Here is a 20,510-nt window from a genome sequence, read left to right on the forward strand (position 1 = left end):
AGACATATACATGTGTACCTCAGCAGTATAATGCATTTCTTTGCTCCTAACCTTCATCTGAACCATCACAACTACACAGCAGAGCGCTGAGCAGAGTGAATGTGAACATAATCATTTATTTCACGCAGAAATAGAACTTTTATTTCTTCAAACAGCAGCGTCACTTTCTAGTTACGAGCCCGTCCTTAACCCTGACCTAACCTGACCTCCTGCCAGCGTTACAGAAACAATGTACCACTCTCTCCCTTGTTATCCATGTTTTTATACATTCAAAGTGTTGAATGAAACGCAGACTGGTGACTCAGCCAATTAAAGAAGAAGTCATCCACTGGTGTCAGTAGGTTACAGCACACTGATGCATATTGATGCTAAACACAAAGTCTTTTTAGAGCAGCATTTCTCAAATGTTTTCAGATCTCTACCCGCTCCAACACTCAAACAATCGGCTTGTTATGAACTCCTGAAGCTGCTTGGTAACAAGCTGATCGTTTGAATCAGCCTTGATCAGGAAGAGGACTCAAGATGCTTTCAGGAGGTTTGAGAAATGCTGATTTAGATGACTACAATGCCACATTTTATTTAAGATTAGAGTAAGAGCAGCTTAGTTAGTAAACTTTTCACCTCAATAAATGACTGCATGAGTAAACACATGAGTGCAGTTCATACTGTTCTCTGAAAACAAGTGTTGTTTAGACCACATTTCCTATTAAGCTGAGAACATTAAAGAGGCATGTCACAGTAAATCATGATAGTTTCTCATTAGCCAACTTAATGACAATAAATAAATAAACAGCAGAGTTAGTTCTCAATGGTTCTCCAGCAGACAGTATGCATCTTCAGAGGTTTTAGTGATGAATCTTTCCATGAAGTGTTCCATGTTTATGAGAACAGGTTACGTCAGAGAGAGCAGGTTGATGTCGTAGCATCCGTCCACCTGCACAAACAGAACAAAGATCAGCAGATTTCACTTATTTCAGCTGATTAAATCTCCTGTAAGGATCAGACGAGTGTGAACAAGCCATGCTAATGTCAGACATGGAAATCACTCATAATTATTTCAGCGTTAAGAACTATCACAATTCCAACTAACAATAAATTCAATCAACTACAATAAATCAGCTAAAATGAATACGATCGGATGTTTGGTTGGACCAGTAGCTTATAACAACAGGAAGTCAATGATTTATCTGTAAATAAAATATATATTCATCAAAAACATGTAAATAAAATCAATTTGCAGCCTGATCTCAGTTTCAGTGTTATATATTAAGGAAACATACCTACTGAGATAAATAAACAAGACAGATACCTATTACAACTATTATTGGCTAGTAGCAAAAAGGCAATAACCAGGAAATGGCTGAGCAAGGAGTGTCCGACAATTTCAGACTGGATAGGAATAGTTGAAGAAATCTATAATATGGAAAGGTTAACATTTTCCCTGAGATAATACTGAAAAAGGTGAGCAATACTGGAAGAAATAAAGGGACTACATATATGAGAGGTGATTGCATAATCTGTGTTTTTTATTTTATATTATTGCATTTTTCCCCTGGGTCAGGTGCGTTTCTCCCCTAGTATAAATATGTATATATATATTCCATTTCCGCTTGTTATGGGTTTTTTTTGTGTTTTTTTGTACCGGTGACCTTGTGGACAGCACAGACGAAGGTATTTTGTGTCCCTGTGGGCCGAGAGAGACTAGAGAACTGTGGGTGCCTTAAAGCCTCTAGACCCGATTCATCAGCCTGATTTCTGCCAGCCCTTTATTTAGAACAAAACCTGCCATTGTGTTTTGCTGTAGATGACCCTGTCTGATGTACCTGTTCTGTGTGTATAATTATATGTTTGTGTTTTGTTTTTTCACTGGAAAATCAATATAAAGAAAGTAAAAAAAAACAACATGTAAATAATGTTGATAATCATTAAAGCTATGTGAAATATTTCAGAGTATTTCAGACTGGTTGATCATTCTGGTAGTTCTGGCATTTCTCTCTCTTATTGCCTTCTTGAAAGTTGAAGTGAAAGAAGCTAAGTGGGTTGAGGACTTTGTGGCTTTCACCCTTTTGTCGACCCTCTGACTTTGTGGGATGTTGGCCAGGTGCTTGTTTCACAAACTGTCAGAGCCACCTCCCATTAGAACTGTTTCTTTTCTTTCCTCTCCTATATATTTTTCTACCTCTGTGTCACTGGACTGTGTGTTCAGCTCGGTGTGTTTCAGACTCACGTCAAAGCGTCCGATGGAGGCCGTGGTCTGGTTGGTCTGCATCACCTCAGTCAGAGCCCACATCTGCTGGATGCTGGAGGACACAGTCTGAGGGTCTGGGAGACCCTGAGAGACATGCAGGAAGACAGTCAGGGTGCACTAAAGATTATCATGCTCCAACAAGGACTTTGGAAATACTGAGCTCATGAGTCAAGGTCCAGAGAAATATAACTGGATTATTTTGAATCATTAATTATTAAATTATTCACTTATTTTGTCTGTAAGTTTTATTATATTTCAGCTTTGTGACACTGTGGCATTTTTCAGATAATCCAATGAGTTCTTAAAGTCAAATTCAGACTAACTAAGTAGCAGACATGTTTTTTTTCCTGGACATGGATGCTGTATACTTCCAGAAATGCTTTTCTTTTTCTGGAGGGGAGATAAGGAATCTTTATCTATTTATTTGCCTCAAATTCTAAAAATAACTGAATCAGCCTCTGAAAGATGTACATGAGCTCAGTGTACCCAATTTATTTACACAGGCAGAGAGGAGGTCAGACACGCAAACAGAACGTAATGTGTACCTCCAGGTCAGGGTGCTGGTCACCCAGGGTCAGGTCAGACAGCCAATCAGAGACCTCCTTCTCTGGGTCCTGGAGGGAGGAGGAGAAACATTACATTTTATCTGAATTGCACAGATGTTGAGTTTAATGTTACAATCATTCTGCTGGAATAATTTAGCTTGATTTGAATGTGTGTTTGTTAAATCCACTGTGTGTAGGACTATACAGGTCCTTACTCTGGCTCCCTCTGGTGGTAGAACCAAGAATTACAATGTAGTACAGAGCTGTGCGTGCTGCTAGAAATGTATTCCATCAGAATAATTTGATAGATGCTGTAAGAACTCACTATTTCCTGTCCAGCCATACAAATCACTTTTTGATAATGCTGAGCAAAACTGAGAGAATAGATGGTCCACCTTTATTGAGCATGGGTCAGAAACCTCTTCAATTAAGAGGGCCATTTTTGGCCGAAATAGAAAAAAGAAAGATCCATCTAGAGCCACAATTTTGAGCCTTATAATGAAAGTTTTTTGCTAATATTTTGACATAGATCAAGCATACCGCTAAGCCAGAAGCACTTGCAGTGAAAGAAAAGAAATCTGTCAATTTCCTTCCTTCCTATTTTTCTTATGGATTTGAAATCTATATCAATTACAAGGTTTGGTGAAATTTAAGGATAAGGCAAAGGACCAGATGTGCAAAGGTGATGATGCACATTTAAGTTGACTGAAATTGCCTTTTTTTCATCTATAGGTGACATATTTTCAAAATTGGTGAATATAAGAATCACCTTAGGCCAACAAAAATCTAATACCATTGTTAATTATAATGCAAACAAATAACCTTTGTTCATTTCTCTATATTTTTTTGTCAAAGCAACAGGGAGCCACTGGAGAGGGGCCAAAGAGCCACAATGCCGCAGGTTGCCTACCCCTGAGCTTGGGCCTACATTTTCGCTTACTTTGGGGCTACGTTGTCGCTTGGATCTTGAGGAGTTGTAGCAATTATTTACCAACCAATAGCCTGAACTGTAAACACACTTCACTGCTATGTTCACAGCTAGAACTTACAGCTAACTCTGTCTCTGATCTGCAAATGCACTCACATAGTAAGCTGCTTGAAAAACACATTCGGATGCAGGTTTGACAAACATATAACAACATGTGTCAGCCAACAGACAAACAAATGCCTTCCACATTGTTTGGAGCAGCTCTGTATTGGATGCAGTTAAGCCAGATGCATAATTACACTAAAACCAACAGTCGCTGGAATATTCTACTGATGCTGCAGTTTGAATGTTAGTTTACTTGATTGTCAAAAGCTCTGAATACATTTTCTGTCTGTCAAAAGAACAAAAACACAAAACTAACCGGCTCAATATGAGGGAATATTTTGATGTGTTCGAGGCTGAAGGTGAGCCAGGCTGAGGACGGCTGTCTCAGGATCAGTCTGACAGACACCACGTGGTCCGCCTCCACCTGCATCTACACACACAACAATACACATTAACGTGAGTGAGTTTTAAGTATTTGGATTGGTTGTGGAATTAAATCAGAAAGTGAGTTTTTTAACAGTGGAATTCGTCTGATAAACAATTACTGTTCTGCATTATCATTTTCATTTTGTTGTGTCTTGTTCTTTCAGCCCCCATACAGAGAAACTGCAGTAACAGAATACACTGAACATACCTTAAGGCTAAATATAACAAACAACAATCCATAAACAGTAAATAAACATCGCTTACACCATTACGATTACTCTTTAAACTATGTCAGACTCGGAGCGCCATCTGAAGTAAACAAGAATTAAATCACCATTCAGCAGCTGGCTCTATTTGCATAGAGAATCAACAATAAATGAAAAACAACTCAGTTTGTATTGTCTCCACATATCAACATTACAATGATTATTGAGCCTTTCTTACCGAGTTGGCTGGCTCGTCTCCAGCAGCAGCTGAGAAATAAAATAAACGACACTAAGCTCTGACAGGCTGTGTTAGTTTTATGCCCACTGGGATGTGTTGGTTTAAAGATCTAATGTGATCTTCAGCTGCAGGTGAGGAGAGTAGTGGGCTATCATGTTCTGTTCACCAGGAAATGAGAGTTTCACTAAACAGGAGTATAGAGTAGTATAAAGTAGGAGAGGCTGGCTTTTAGCTGTGGCTGAACAAAACTGAACAAAACAACATCTTAACACTTCCAAAGGACACTTGTTTCCTATTACATCACATTTTCATGTGCCATATAAGTACAGTCAGTCCTTCTTTAGAAGACCGCTCACTAATCAGTGACTTTGAGATGCAGAACCTCAATTGCCCCCAAAGTCAGGCCAGATAGACTCCAGACTTGGATACTTCTGTAGATGCAGCACTGTACACGCTGTGTAGCCTACTTACTTGCATAGTATGTGGATGGATTTTGAGTTCATGAAACTGCTTACAAGACGGCATTCTAGTTCCTTAATAATCGGGAGAAGGCGGAGATCAACTCATCACAAAACAATCTAGATTGATAAATAGTACTACAGGAAGGAAAATATGTATTTTATAGATATGGGATGAATCACCCCTTAGTTACTGTGAATATTTTTAATATTTAGCCAATACACAATTTTCACTAACTCTAACAAAAATGGTTACGAAAACATTTGCCAGGACCAAATATTGCTTGGAAAGTATATAAGTATACAAAATATATTTTAATTTGCATTATAATTTTCCCTCTTTTATTTGCTTTGCCTCTTTGCTTTGTTCATTAATGTATTTGTTGTATATATTCCTGAACAAAAATACACATTATCGTGCAAAGAATACAATAAACAGACTCCCTCAAATCTTAAATCTTAGACAAGAGGTGTTACATCAGCACACACACACACACACATGCTCCAGCCCACCTGTGTCCTGTGGATGGAGCAGTAGTCCTGGGAGCCCCCCTCGGTGTGGGGGTTGTCCATCAGTGGCAGGTCTCTCAGAGCAGTGCACCACTTAGCGGGGGCATCCTGCCCACCGCTCCTCCTCAGCAAACGCACAGTCACGTAGGCTGTGTAGTAGTTCTTAAAGGTGATCTCCTCAATCTAAAACACACAGTGGACATGGATTATAAAACTGTACAGATTGAGGGGCAGGAAAGGGCATACTGCTGCATTATGTAGATCCGTAGCGTAACCTATTAATAACATTTTTGAGAATAAGTATAATGATTTGCTTATTTTTTTTAGCTGTTAGTATAAAATGAAGTTCTTTGATGACCTCCTGGATGAAATGAAAGTATAGAACAGAGTTTTCCACTGTAATTGAGGCTAATAAAACCACTTTGGCGCCCAGTAGAAACATGCCTCCAGTCCATATTGGGTCTTAGCCTATTGTTCAAGAAACACTGAGTGTGCCAAATCACAGCATTAACATTTAAACCTAAAGACAAACGCTTGGCAGAGATAATTCCTTCACGCATAAACTTGCTTCGGGCCGACGCCTTTGAAGCTGGAAGCTTTGAGCTAATGAGGAGTCACTCTGCATTAAAAATTATTTTTAATTAGGACTAAATGGTAAAAAAGTAGGTCAAAGCCCAAAATGTTTGAAGTCTCTCTGAAGACAGAAAACAGCTTTATACTGAAACAAATGTTTTTTATGTATGCGTGTGTTTTCTGCTTGCTTACTAGACCTCGCCGCTGGGAGCCAACAAAACATGCATGTTGAATAAAATTAAGGTGCAAGGAAAATGTTGCTGGGAGAGTTTAATTTTAACTGCATGCTGAGGGCCAAGAAAACCAAACTCTGAAGAGATTTTTCCATATTTCTTGAGTGTGGGCTGTGAATTCTTCTACAACAGTCCATTTATTTTTACAGAAACAGTAGAAAACAGTAGAAGACAGAAAAGCTGAATGAAAAGACTGAGTATGATGTTTGCCATGGTTTCGGCTGGTTGTGTGCATTAAATCAACAGCTCTCTGGGGTTAGTAGTGGCTTACATTGACAGGCTTTCCAAAGGGAAGAGCAACATCTACAACACAAACACCAGAATGTGCTGCATCTGTTTTCACGTCTCCGATCTGCAGGTAGACAGGAGGTTTGATGGTGCAGCTGACGGGCGTGATGTCATCGCTGCTCCTACTCATCTTCTGGAAACAAAATCAGAGTTATTTTACATTCCTTTTTCTATTTCTCTTTTTTTCTGCACACTGCCATGTGTGTGTTTGGGAGTTCTCATGCTTCCTGCAATTTGATTAGTAGCTTGCCTTTCAGACCAAAACAGGATTTGTATTCAACTCACACATCAAATGTGAGGTCTGCAGGTCACAAACAATGAAAATTGTTGGACGTCCTGTGTTTAGCAGTCAAATTTGGGAAAATTTTACATTTTCATTTCAGGATTTCTTTTTTTAATGAGCGAGGAGAATGACAATTGATTTTAGGATATGTTTATTACAGTATTAGACACATATTTGAAGTCATCAAACACTATTTTCAATCCACATATCTTATCCACAAAAAAGTCTGTTTGCATTCATGTATAGTACTGTGCACCAGTTTTAGGCAGGTGTGTAAAAATACGCTGTAAAATAAGAATGCTTTCAAAAATGGAAAAGTTAATTGTTTATTTCTATCAATGAACAAAATCCCAAGTGAGAGAACAGAAGAAAAATCTCAATCAAATCTATGTTTTGTGTGGCCACCCTTTGCCTTTAAACCAGAATCAGTTTTTCTTTGCATTTTTTTACACCTGTCTCAGGCTTTTGCACATTACTGTATGTTTTGTATTTTCTATGACAATAATGCAACATAGCTGCAGTATATTAAATATGAACAGCTTGTGCTGTTTGCAAATTAAATATTTGCAAAATCAGACTGCACATTAGATTGTTTTTTACCTTATAAGCTCACTGCAGTCTGCTATTTTACTCTAATTTAACTCTTTTCAGTCAGAAGTAGTAAACCTCTTGTGTCTACCAGTCAAATTTTGGGAAATTTTTACATATTCATTTCTGGATTTTTTTAATGAGGGGGGAAGTGACTTAAGGCATGGATTCGGCTTCATTACAATATTAGAGAAACAATTCAAGTCATCAAACACTATTTCAAATCCACATATCTTCTCCATTAAAAAGTCTGTTTGCATTCATGTACAGTACTGTGCAAAAGTTTTAGGCAGGTGTGGAAAATATGCTGTAAAATAAGAATGCTTTCAAAAATAGAAATGTTAATATTTTATTTTTTATCAAATAACAAAATGCAAAGTGAATGACGAGACGGAAATCAAATCAATACTTCGTGTGGCCACCTTTTTACTTTTCATTCATTCACATTAACCGCTTATCCGCAATCGGGTCGCGGGGGGCTGGAGCCAATCCCAGCTGTCATTGGGCGAGAGGCGGGGTACACCCTGGACAGGTCGCCAGACTATCGCAGGGCTAACACATAGAAACAGACAATCACACTCTCATTCACACCTACGGTCAATTTAGAGTCACCAATTAAACCTAAGTGCATGTTTTTGGACTGTGGGAGGAAGCCGGAGTACCCGGTAGCCCTCCTTTTTACTTTTACCAGTGTTAATTCTTCTCAGGATTTTTTCACATTACTGTATTGTCTGCATTTTCTATGACATTAATGCAACACTGCTGCAGTAGATTAAATATGAACAGCTTGTACTGTTACTGCAAAAACAGACTGCACATCAGATTGTTTTTAACTTTATAAGCTTATTGCAGTCTGCTATTTTGCTCTAAATGAACTCTTCTGGCTGTAAATGAATGAAGATATAAACAGTTTATATCCAGTCTGACTAACACTTATTGCACATCTGCTTGTCCTGGGAGGGGGATCCCTGGCCGATGTGAGGGTCTAAGGACAGAGGGTGTCGTACCCTGTACAGTCTGTAAAGCCCTTTGAGGCAAATCTGTGATTTTGGGCTATATAAATAAAACTGACTTGAATTGACTTGACAATATTTTGCTCTGTAGCTCTCTCAATTTCTATCTGTTAGCAAAAAATAAAATCAAAATCAATTTTTGGTGTGGTCACCCTTTACCTTCAAACAAGTAACAATTCTTCTTACACCTTTTGTACAGTACTGTATGTTTTGCATTTTCTATGACATAAATACAACATGGCTGCAGTAGATTAAATACGGACAGCTTGTACTGTTTGTAGGCCTGTCACGATAATTACTATATCGACTTATCGTTCGATATATAAAAATGGACACAATAGTTTTTTTCTGGACTCAACATATTGACTTTTTGTGCTTTTTGTGTTGTACCTAAAGTAAAGCTGCAAATGTTTGACAGGTAGTCCGAATTGCCCCCCCAAAAAACTATATTTCCCAAGCAGCCATTCCAGCTGTTTATATGTTATTTTAATAATAAAATAATATAATATATAATGATTATCTCATTGCAATGTTTTGTTAACTGAACCTGAAAGTCTATTTTATTTGTTTTGGTTGTAGTTTATTTATTCATGTTTTATTTATCTAGGATATTTTAATATATCTTTTCCCCATTTTAATTCCAATTTTGAATATTCTCGGAATTTAAAAATGAATTGCTGTGGAAAAGGATGTACTCATTATGCTCCAATATAGTTTGAAAACTAAAACAACATCGATACAATGATACTACCGTTTATTGTGATAGTTTCTGGGAAAATATATCGTCCTAAAAATTTGTTATTGTGACAGGCATGACTGTTTGCAAATAAATTATTTGCAAAAAAACAGACTGCACATCAGTTTGTTTTTAACTTTATAAGCTCACTGCAGTCTGCTATTTTACTCTAAATGAACTCTTCTGGCTTAAATTGTCAATATATACAGTTGTGCTTATAAGTTAACATACCCTGGCAGAATTAATGGTTACTATTCCACTTCTGTTTTTTTAAGTGGTATTTACTACGCAAATGCCACAAAGCATTCCACCTACAGTACACCAAACAGCACAGAGACGAGCCTCAAAACTTCTGGAACAAAGTCATTTGGAGTGATGAGACCAAAATTGACGTTTTTGGCCACAACCATAAACGTGACATTTGGAGATGAGTTAACAAGGCTTATGATGAAAGGTACACCATTCCTACTGTGAAACACAAAGGTAGAACACTGATGTTTTGGGGATATGTGAGCTAAAAAGGGACAGGAAACTCGGTTAAAATTGATGGCAGAATAAATACAGCATATTATCAGAAAATACTGGAGGACAATTTACACAAATCAGCCCGGAAGCTGTGCATGGGATGTACTTGGACGTTCCAAAATGACAGCAATCCAAAACACAAGGCCAAGTCAACCTGTCATTGGCTGCATCAGGATAAAGTGAAGGTTGTGGAGTGGCCATCTCAGCCTCCTGACCTCAATATCATGGAGCAACTCTGGGGAGATCTCAAATGCACAGTTCATGCAAGACAGCCCAATAATTTACAGAAACTGGAGTCTTTTTGCCAAGGAGAATGGGCAGCTTTACCATCTGAGAAAATAAAGAGCCTCATATAAAACTACCACAGAATACTTCCAAGCTATCATTGATGTTAAAAGGGACAATACACGGTAGTATGACCTGGGGTATGTAAACTTTTGATCAGGGTAATTTGGGTAGTTTCTGTTCTCATTATGATTTGAAAAGAGTAAACACAGTTGTTTAACAATAAATGGCTTCACACAACCACTAACCATAAGTGAAAGAAAAGTTTTTGTGTTATCGTTCATATTCGCTGAAAAAGGGAAACCATAAATTCTGCCAGGGTATGTAAGCTTATGAGCACAACTGTACATAGCATAAAGATATTTCAGTTTATATCCAGTCTGACAGTATTTTGCTCTGTAGCTCTGAGTTTCTCTGTTAGCACCATGGACAGCGACATGTCAGCAGTGTTGAACAGAAAGCAGGACACATGAAGTTAAACCGACCAGCATCTCTGACGGCTTATTTTTTAGATATTCATGTTGTGATGTTGTAAATCAGCTGCGAAAGAAACTAAAACCGAAATTCCCTGAACGTTAGCACGGCAGCTAGCTGGCGATAGCACCGCAGCTAACGGGTGAGTCAGGCTTGTTCTTTTAATTTGGGTCGAAGGAGAAATATAAAGTGACGCTGTGTTGGTGCAGTACTCACCTTTGTTTGTCAGAGAGCAGTCTCAGTCAGTAAAAGTCGACTGTAAAGAGACAGAAACACCGAAACGCTTGAAGTCGCATATGTTTGGTTTACATGCTAAAGGTGCTCGGCTACTGTCTGACTGTTACCAAGGCGACAGAGAGAGTCTTAAAGGGCCAGCAGCACTTTCAGTTTCTGACCCACACGAGGAATCCAACAGGCTTTATAATCAGTGTATTTAGCTTAAAACAACGGAGATGTACAAATACAGATGTACAAAATCAACACATCTGGAGATATGTGGCCCTCACTCAGGCCCGGCAGTAACCAATCTGGCGCCCTAGGCAAAATTTTAGGTGGCGCCCCTCTTGCATCGCCAGTGTAGCGTATATACTCACAAGAAACCGAAGAGCTTTGTCTTTGACCTTTTTTTTTACTTAAAGAAAGCAAATTCACAATCAGAATAGTTAACAGATACAAAATTATAAATAAATAAATACAAAAAATTAAAAATGAATATATGAAATACAATCATTTTTACATACAGTACATTCATAAATAGCCTACATAAAGTACAAGATCTAACTAAACACACAAAAAACAAATACAAATAAAACGTGTCAACAAGTTGCATAAAACAAAATAGAAATTCCACATGAATAAGGCACTGCACAAAACAAGATATTAAAAAAAACAGTAATGACTTTAACAACTATATTACAAAAAGAGATCCTACTGCTGAGGTGGAGGCAACGGGAGGACCACTTGATGCTGCTGCATCACTGGTGGGTTGTGTTGCTGAGGTGGAGGCAGCAGTAGATGTGGTAGATGGCCCAGAGGGGATTCAGAAACTTCAACAAGGCATCTAAAGAGAGGAGTATGTGACACCATTGAGTATTACAGTCTAATAATAAAAACATATGATTCCAGGAATAAAATGAAATAAAATGAAATAATATCATATAATATAAATGAAAAAACAGATATATGTATGATGTTGAATGATATGCAAATGAGATTAGATTCAATTTATTGTCATCATCACAGTGAAATGCTGAATATCAGAATGCAAAGTAGCAGTATAATATATCATACGAGAATGTTATGTTATGGTTATCTTTGACCGAATCACAGCAGTGCTGATATTCAAAACAGCATTCCCTCTCATGTGATATTGCTTTATTAACATTAATGATGTGCACTTTAACAACTAGGCTTACAACTATAATATATAAAGGGGTGGAAAAGTGGGTAAACGTTAGCTAACCAGAAGGCAATAAAAATGCAAAGAAATGTAAACACCTGCTTAAAAGATCTAATAATTACAAATGTCCCAGAGGAATGTAAGGCGGGAGTACTGTAATTACCTACATTTTTATTTTCCATAACAACTTAGCCCCCTCCACTGATGTTAAAACAGTTAACGCTAGCTATTTATTGATTAGCAATTAGCGAATCATGTAGCTTAATGTTAAAAAGCCAGGTTACTATCACATTCTGTAACAGACGAATTGTTTCATGTAACGTTACTTCTGTCTTTGTCTCGTTTCTCCTCCTCTTCTTGTCTTTTTTTCTTCTCTGGGCACCGGACAGTTTGGGCCGTTTTCACATCTTGTGTTGATGTTTTCATATGGTGACGTCCAAAAACAATCATGGAGGGCACGTGCTCATCAGCATGTAGGGAAGGGAGGGGGCGCACCGCGCGAGGGGGGAGGGTGGGGCCAAGTTTGTAACATTACAAACATATTATATTATTTCTATTAAATAGGATTTGCTTTGCATTTAAATTAACGTAGGATTATTTTTGTATTGAGAAATAATAGTAGGCTACCAACTAGTTATAAAAAATAGTGAAAGTTACACTTTTTTTTCCTTTCCCATTTGTGGCGCTGGTGTGGCGCCTCCCGGATGGACGGCGCCCTTAGCATTTGCCTATACGGCCTATGCCACGGGCCGGCTCTGCTCACTGGTCAGAAAAAGGATTTTAAAAAACTGTCACCTGTAATAAAAAGTACAACATGTAGGCTACCTCTGAGATGTAGTGGACTTTATCTATTATCAATCACTCAAAAAATCTAAATTACTTTATTCATCCCCAAGGGTAAATTCAGTACGAGGTACATTAAATGAAAATACTCTAGGAAAACTAAAAAAAATGTGAAATTTGTACACAACTAATTTACAATCACTACTTATCCTATGCAATTTAATTTAAATTATTATATAGATTAGATTAGATTAGATTAGATGATACTTTATTGATCCCACAACAGGGAAATTTCTTTGTCACAGCAACTTACAGAAGCAAAAGTTGTGAATATAAATTACAGGGGGAATAAGTAACAGTTTGAATGAAAAATGTAAGATACAGAAGATTGAGCTTATATAAAAGCTATGGTGGGTAGCAGCCTTATATAATCTTGATCTGTATTTATGTTTTAATTTTTCCATTCAAACTACATATATAAGTATGAATACAAAGTGATAATCAGGGCTGTTTATACTGGTAGTAATTCAAATGTGCCTTGTACATTGACTTCACTCTGATCACTGGGGACAGGAACACTTCTGCACATAAAGATTCCTTAAGAAACATTGTTCCAAAAATTGTTGAGCTGTTGCAACAAAATAAACTCAAACATACAGATATGGAAAAAATGATAAGACCACCCTTGTTTCCTCCTTGCTTTCTTGTTCATTTAATGCCTGGTACAACTAAAGGTGCATTTTTTTGGACAAATGGTCAATATCAAGAAAACCATGTTAAATGTCTACATATCAGCCTTTAAATTAACTCATATATATATATATATATATATATATATATATATATATATATATATATATATATATATATATATATATATATTTACATTTAAAAAGTGTTTTATTTCATTTTAATGGAGAAAAAAATATGACTTTCACTTATTACAGACTTAGCTGTTTGGTAGAGAAATGTTTCTTTTCTTTGTTGTTTTTGATGTCAGTGGAAAAAAATGAGAAAGAAAAGCTTTTTTCTTGGATGATAAAGGGTTCATACTTCCTTATCATACAAGCCCTATGTTTTTTTCCAGCTTGTGCAGCTTCTAGAGCTGTTTCTATGCAGCAGAGGGCAGGCTTACTCCATCTATTAGCTCCAGCAGTCAGTCAGTGGGAGGCTGGCCTCTCCTCCACTGAGCTCATCACCTCTTTCTCTCCTCCACACCCCTCTGAAAACATCCCATCTCCAAAAATGATATATGTTCATCCCCACCAGGCACAATCTCCCGTCAGAATGAGATTCAGGTGTGCTGCCGCGGTATCAGGGTGAGACAGCGCACCTATGGCTTTATCAGTCGGCAGCAGGAATCAGCTGTTATTTCTCCGTGGCCTTGTTATGATACCCCTGTAAAACTGAAACAAGGTTTCCAGCGTGTTTCTTATCATTTCTGAACAAGACAAATCACCTGGTGTTCCATGTGCACTGTAGGATATTGTATCTGTGATTTGAGTGGACTGTTTAATAACCCTGAAGATAATCAGGTTACATCCATCAAAGCACTTACTCAGAGAAAAAGTCAGAGAGAGAGATGAAGGTTTGTTTGAAGCAAAAACACCAAATATTAGATTCAGCCAGAGAGAAAGATCCTTTTTTCAGTAATCCAAGCTCGAATGAAAAGTCGCTGTTCACTTCATATACTGATCCACCCACTCATTCACATATTCATGCTCCCATTCTCTCTTTTCTGTTGAAAAAATCTTTCTTTTCTGATTTCTGATTTTTGTCTGTGATGAACCCTCCGAGGCTTTTTATCTGGTTTAGATGCAGCGAGAACTCGATGATAATTAGCGACGGGGTTAACTCGCTCTGACAGATCTTCCTGTTGACACACTGAGGTGTGACTCTGAGTTTCTGCCTCCAGAGGAAGACAAAGGTCACTCTATTCCTTTTTTTTTTTTAGTGTTTTGCTTATTTGCTGCAGTCCTTGTGACTATGCACCATGCTTAAATTGCTGTGGAGGGAAAATAATATACAGTACCAGAGGCTGTCCTACATGCTAGAACACTTTCTGCAGCCTGGTGCCCTCTGTCTGCAGCAGGGTCTGTTTTTATTACTTTCACCCCTCAGACAGCCTGATTCATTGCTGCTGTGGCCTGCACCGACATCTGTCTTCAAATCTGTTAAATCCGTGATGGTTTGTAACCATAGACTGTAGAAATAATGGACGTAGTGACTGTGACGTCTCGTTGGTTTGTGGCCTGTTTGAGGTATCAAGTTCAGCGTTACACTCGTCGACATTTTGTTTCCGATATGGGGAGCAGACCATATCTGGACTGTGGAGGAGTGAGAGGGATCTGATCACTGACTACAGCCTCTCTACACCTCAACCTGACTGAGGGAAGTCGTTGCTAATTCATTCAAAACTGAACAGGGACTCTTTGGAGTGTCTGTTAGTCCAACCAAACACTGAACATGACATTTAATGAATAAAACATTTAAATAAACTGTCATTAAGTGAAAATACAGTGAAAGGTTATGAGACCATACCAGTAAACTTCCTTTATATGTATATATATATATATATATATATATATATATATGTATACATATATATATATATATATATATATATATATATATATATGCTTCTCTTCTGATGACACACACTGTACAACTAAAGGTACATTTGTTTGGACAAATATTATGATAACCACAAAAATAGCTCATAAGAGTTTAAATTCAGAGCTGATATCTAGACATTTTCCATGGTTTTCTTGATAATAACCAAAATCATTATCAATAAAACCATGGAAAAAGTCTAGATATCAGCTCTTAAATTAAACTCTTATCAGCTATTTTTGTTGTTATCATAATATTTGTCCAAACAAATTAACTTTCAGTTGTACCAGGCATTAAAATGAACAGAAAATTGAAGAAAACAAGGGTCTAATAATTGTTTCCATGTTTGTACATGCTGAATGGTGCCTTGTGCTAACAGCTACCTTTTGGGACATAACATGAATATTTCTGGGCACAAAAGCGTTCATTCTGAAAGTTACGTCTCTGATGTTTAAAATGTTTGCTTTAATGTAACATCTCTGGTCTCTCTGTCTACATCTGTTCTTCAATGTAGTGTATAGAGCAGCAGACAGCAAGCTTTACCCAGCATGCTGTTGGGCTGAGTTAGTCTGGGTCTTGTCCCAGTACACTACACACTGTGTACACAACACATTACTAATAAATATGTCCTGTAGATCTCAAGAGCTCACACTCAACACTGCACAACATGGCCTTGAGTTCTCAGCAAAACACAGACACAGACAGATAGAGATGCTTCTCTTTTGAAATGATCACATATATATGTATATGAATGCATATATCCGACAAGTGCTGTTCTGTTTCACTGCACCTGTCACTCAAACCCTCCTCTCAGCCCCTATATATCCCTGTGTTGCTATCACTCCAGCTCTCAAACCCCACACTCTCGGTGCCCCCTCCCCCCCTGGAGATACAGTACAATGGCATACATTCATCCATTCTGTTTATTGTGTTTGAAGCAGGGGGACTCAGGCTTTCCAAAGCCCCCAGATCAGTCAGTGTAGGAAGCTGGCACCGCAAGTCCCTCTGCAAAAACAATCCCCTTTCTCCCAGATGGTCTGCACAGGCAAGCATGTAGCTGCAGGGGCTTAGAGGAGGCAGGGGGGAGTAAGAGAGAGAGAGAGAGAGAGAGAGAGAGAGAGAGAGAGAGAGAGAGAGAGAGAGAGAGAGAGAGAGAGACAGACAGACAGACAGAGACAGAGAGAGACAGAGAAAGTGTGAGAGAGACTCTGAGTCTTCCAAGTACCAATGTCCAGTGGGTTTTTATCTCTGAGACCCATACCCCTGGATTTCACTCTGTCTCCTGTCTCTGTTCTTTGCTGTCTCCTCCCTTCTTCTTCTGTCTTTCTTTCATCCTTTCATTCCTGCCTCTCTCACTCTCTCTCTCTCTCTCTTTCTGTCAGTCCGTGTGTCTATCTGCCAGTTGTCAGTGCCATCTGTCTGGTTTCTCCACGATAAGAACTTGTTTGTAAGCCAGACAAACCAGGAGCAGGATATTCTCAGAGACTCGATCTGTCTCTCTGCGTCTTGTTTTTGAACCTGTCCCCCCACCCCGCTGGGCAGAGCACCTCTGAGACGGGGGAGGGAGGGGGAGAGAATCCATCGGGCCCGGTCGATGATATGTTTCTTACATAAGAGCACCGCTGAGGTGTCGCTCTTATGTAAGAGATGTGCAATTGACAAAGGCCTGCTGCTTCACCCTGTGACAGAGCTACAGAGGATAACCTTGAGAGAAAGGAAGTGAGAGACGGGGAGGGGAGAATATTTGTCACGGTGGAATTACAAGACGACACTTTTTATGGTGCCAAAATGTGGAAACATCTTTTTAAGAATTTAAATGAAAGCCTAAAGACATTCATGGATCCAATTAGTGCAGAGAAAGCTCAAAGTTGAAGTCGTCTCATTTTTTCAGCTGGTTTTGTAGAAAAAAAAAAACGACAACTCACTTCCAAAGTTTACAGTGTTTTATTTCAAAGAAGTTGAGGAGATAAAACGCAGTATCTAAGTGAAAGAACAAAAACACAATGATGAAATGCAAAGCAAATAACCAGGAAGAAGAGAAAAAAAAAAACAATCTTCAGACTCTTACCGGTGAGATAAAAAATAAATAAAATTTACAAAGTTCCAAGAGACTCGCTGAGTTTATTCCTCAAGACACAGAATGCAAAAGGACAACAAACAACAACTTCCCTGATGAGACTCTGAGGAACTTCAAGAGATGATGAGTTTGTCTTTAATTAATATACACATTATTATTCAGTCCAGTCACAGCTTCAATGAGTACATGATGATGCACGAAGAAACACCAATGCTGCTCTCTTAAACAGTCAAAATATAGACAGAGTTAATCTAAAACATAATAGTATTATATACATGAGGGAATTTAGGGTGTAAATTCTAATTAATGCCTCATAGACTAAAGTTTAGATCAGATTTTTTACATGTTTTTAACCTTCTTGTTTTGTTTGGATCCCGGAGATCTAAAAGATTCACTCAGAGTTTTATCAGCTCCATAATTAAGGAATTTTTCAAATTTCAGAAGTCTGCCGCAGAATGAATTATACATATCTTCTGTATTGGGTCTGCATCTGTAAAACATGGTTAAACATGATATGAGAATTTCAGTTATTGCATTTTATTGCAAATAATTAATTTAAAAGAGGTCGTGCAGGGTCTAATGAACAAACTGAACATCTATCTGACTGAATGACTTTCTGACAAACATAAATAAATAAATATTTCCATTCCAACATTGCCCATATAATAAATAAACCATGAAATATGTGTGTATGTGGTCATCTCTGTGTTGTTATCGAAGCAGCGTGGAGGAAGAGAATTTATGTTTTGGTAAAACTTCTGTGAAAGCACCAAAATGTGAAAACAACTCCAAATAATTTAAACTGGTAGCCTTGAGCCATCCCTGGACCCAATCACTGCAGAGAAAGCTCTAAATTTTAGGAGGAAATCCATTCCAAAGTTTACAAAAGGAATAAATGTATATTCTTTCTCTTGTTTCATTATTTGGTGTAATAACAACGCTTTGTGCTAATTGTTACATTTTGTCACACTCCTCAAATATGCACAGCCGGTAAAGTCGGAGGGCTTTTGGAAGTTCAAAAAAGAAAGACAAGCCATATTTAAAGGGGAATAGTGTTATTAACCAGTTAGTGTTCAAGGTCCTTTTTTTGAGAATTGGTGGTTGTGGGCAGGGGATGTTTAGGGGGAGATAGCAAGTCAACAATAAATGCTACATAGAAGTGGTGAACATCATCTGAAAGCTGTGAACTTTATTTATTTAAACTTATTCTGGTGTATAAAGGGTCAAAACATTAATATGTTAAAGTTTTGGGTTGATATCATTTGTTACACACATTTTGTGCTCAATAATGCAATTTTAATCATACCAGGAATGGATAAAAATAGTCAAAAAACCTTCCAGAATATAACATCAATATATAAAGACCTTTGGAACAACATAGAAGAATCCATGCTGTGATTTTGGTTCAAAAACTTTGGTCATTTTGAAGATTTCTGTATTTTTCAGCGATTGGATGACGAGCACTTCTGTTCTACAAACTGCTGAGAAACCCACTTATTGTCAATAAACCTAGAAAAACTATTGTATCTCCAGTATATTCCTAAAATTGAGAAAAGAACAGTGGGCCGTCTAAACACTAATATTATTAGAAGTAGAGCAGTGGGAGCACAGACAATAAGAAGGTAAAGTCTCTCTAAACAGAACACAGAGTCCACAGAGTGAAGAGAGATTTGATTCTCACTCTTGACTCTGTTTTTATTCTTTGGAGTGGATAACATGACGGGACACACACTGACAACATCATCAACCTCCTAAACCAACCTCATCCCTTCATGTCTTTCAGTTTTATACTCAGATAAAAATAATGATGCAAAAATGATGCACTTGTCATAAAACTGAATTGCCTTCCAAACATTTAGTGATGCATCTGGGGGGTTAAAGGGGAGCAAAGAGCTCTAGAGGCCTCAGAGGAGCTAGACCTTGGCCCCTTCTGAACCTCACACACACACACACACGCACATTGACACACATACACATGCACATGCATGCGCACAAACGTACACACACACAAACACATACAAACACCATAGACTGTATAAAGTAGACACACACAAACACTCTCACAGACACACACACATGCACATGCGCATACACACACATGTTTACACACACACATACATACATACATGCATACATACACACACACACACACATGCATGTATACTGCACGTACACACACACACAAACACACAGCCACACAAACATACAGCCACACACACAAAGACACACACACATGCACATGCGCACATACACACACACACACACACACACACACACACACTAAGCCCCAAACATTGAGACAGACACACACACACACACACACACACACACACACAACCACATACACACAAACGCACAGACACACACACAGACACACACATGCACACACACATGTACACACACACACATACACACAGAAAAACACACACACACACACACACAGCTACAGACACGCACACACACGCACACACACACACACACACACAAATGAAATATACAAACTCCAACAGCAGGAAAAAGAAAAAAAGAGACATGTGTCCATGCATCTTTTATGTTACACAGACTGTGGTTGGTGATGTTGAACCCTGACCTCTCCACAGAAACACTGGAGTCTCATCTCAGCTTTTACACGAAATATTTCACACTGAGGTCTTGCAATATTTCACACAGCTGAAGAGCTGAGAGGCTCCGAACAGTGTAGATCTGGACTCTTTATAGAGGTGCATGCTTTATGGGTATATGTGATAGTCATGTCAGTGAATATTCTTCAACCATCTGAAGTTAGCCTGCAGTACATATGTTTACCAAATGTCATATCCATTCTATATTTGTTGAGGCATTTAACATAAAGTTTCAGCCTCATCAGGAACAACAGTGGATTAAAAGTCAGTAGACTTTATGGCAATCCATCAAAGAGTTGTTGAGATATATAGGTGGTGCATAGACCTGTGGCCTGGAAACCAGCTGAGCTCATGT

The 20,510-nt window shown here is 38.2% G+C and overlaps 1 protein-coding gene across 2 annotated transcripts; it reads right to left on the reverse strand.

The window, feature by feature from the left end:
• Positions 1 to 209: 209 nt before the first annotated feature.
• Positions 210 to 11,058, reverse strand: nicn1 (nicolin 1). 2 transcript variants are annotated; one of them, XM_059330300.1, is made up of 7 exons: positions 10,879 to 11,058; positions 6,742 to 6,888; positions 5,668 to 5,847; positions 4,143 to 4,256; positions 2,794 to 2,862; positions 2,228 to 2,332; positions 210 to 934 (listed from the first exon to the last, which is right to left on the reverse strand). In XM_059330300.1, the coding sequence occupies exons 2-7, from the start codon at positions 6,886 to 6,888 to the stop codon at positions 893 to 895; spliced, it is 657 nt and encodes a 218-aa protein (XP_059186283.1). In that variant the 5' UTR covers positions 10,879 to 11,058; the 3' UTR covers positions 210 to 892. The 2 variants fall into 2 exon arrangements, with proteins under 2 accessions (XP_059186283.1, XP_059186282.1); XM_059330299.1 differs by having other exon boundaries at positions 6,742 to 6,891; positions 10,879 to 11,054.
• Between the last annotated feature and the right edge of the window lie 9,452 nt (positions 11,059 to 20,510).

Source organism: Centropristis striata, chromosome 3 (genome assembly GCF_030273125.1).
Source record: "Centropristis striata isolate RG_2023a ecotype Rhode Island chromosome 3, C.striata_1.0, whole genome shotgun sequence".
NCBI classification, from domain to species: Eukaryota; Metazoa; Chordata; class Actinopteri; order Perciformes; family Serranidae; genus Centropristis; species Centropristis striata.

What these genes read in the sequence shown, in the direction of transcription:
- nicn1 (XM_059330300.1), bottom strand. Translation starts at nt 6,888, where the DNA reads ATGAGTAGGAGCAGCGATGACATCACGCCCGTCAGCTGCACCATCAAA. An exon ending in CCTTTGGAAAGCCTGTCAAT is followed by an intron (nt 5,848 to 6,741) that starts GTAAGCCACTAC and finishes TGTGTGTTTTAG; the next exon opens with ATTGAGGAGATCACCTTTAA. An exon ending in TATTCCCTCATATTGAGCCG is followed by an intron (nt 2,863 to 4,142) that starts GTTAGTTTTGTG and finishes TCCTCCCTCCAG; the next exon opens with GACCCAGAGAAGGAGGTCTC.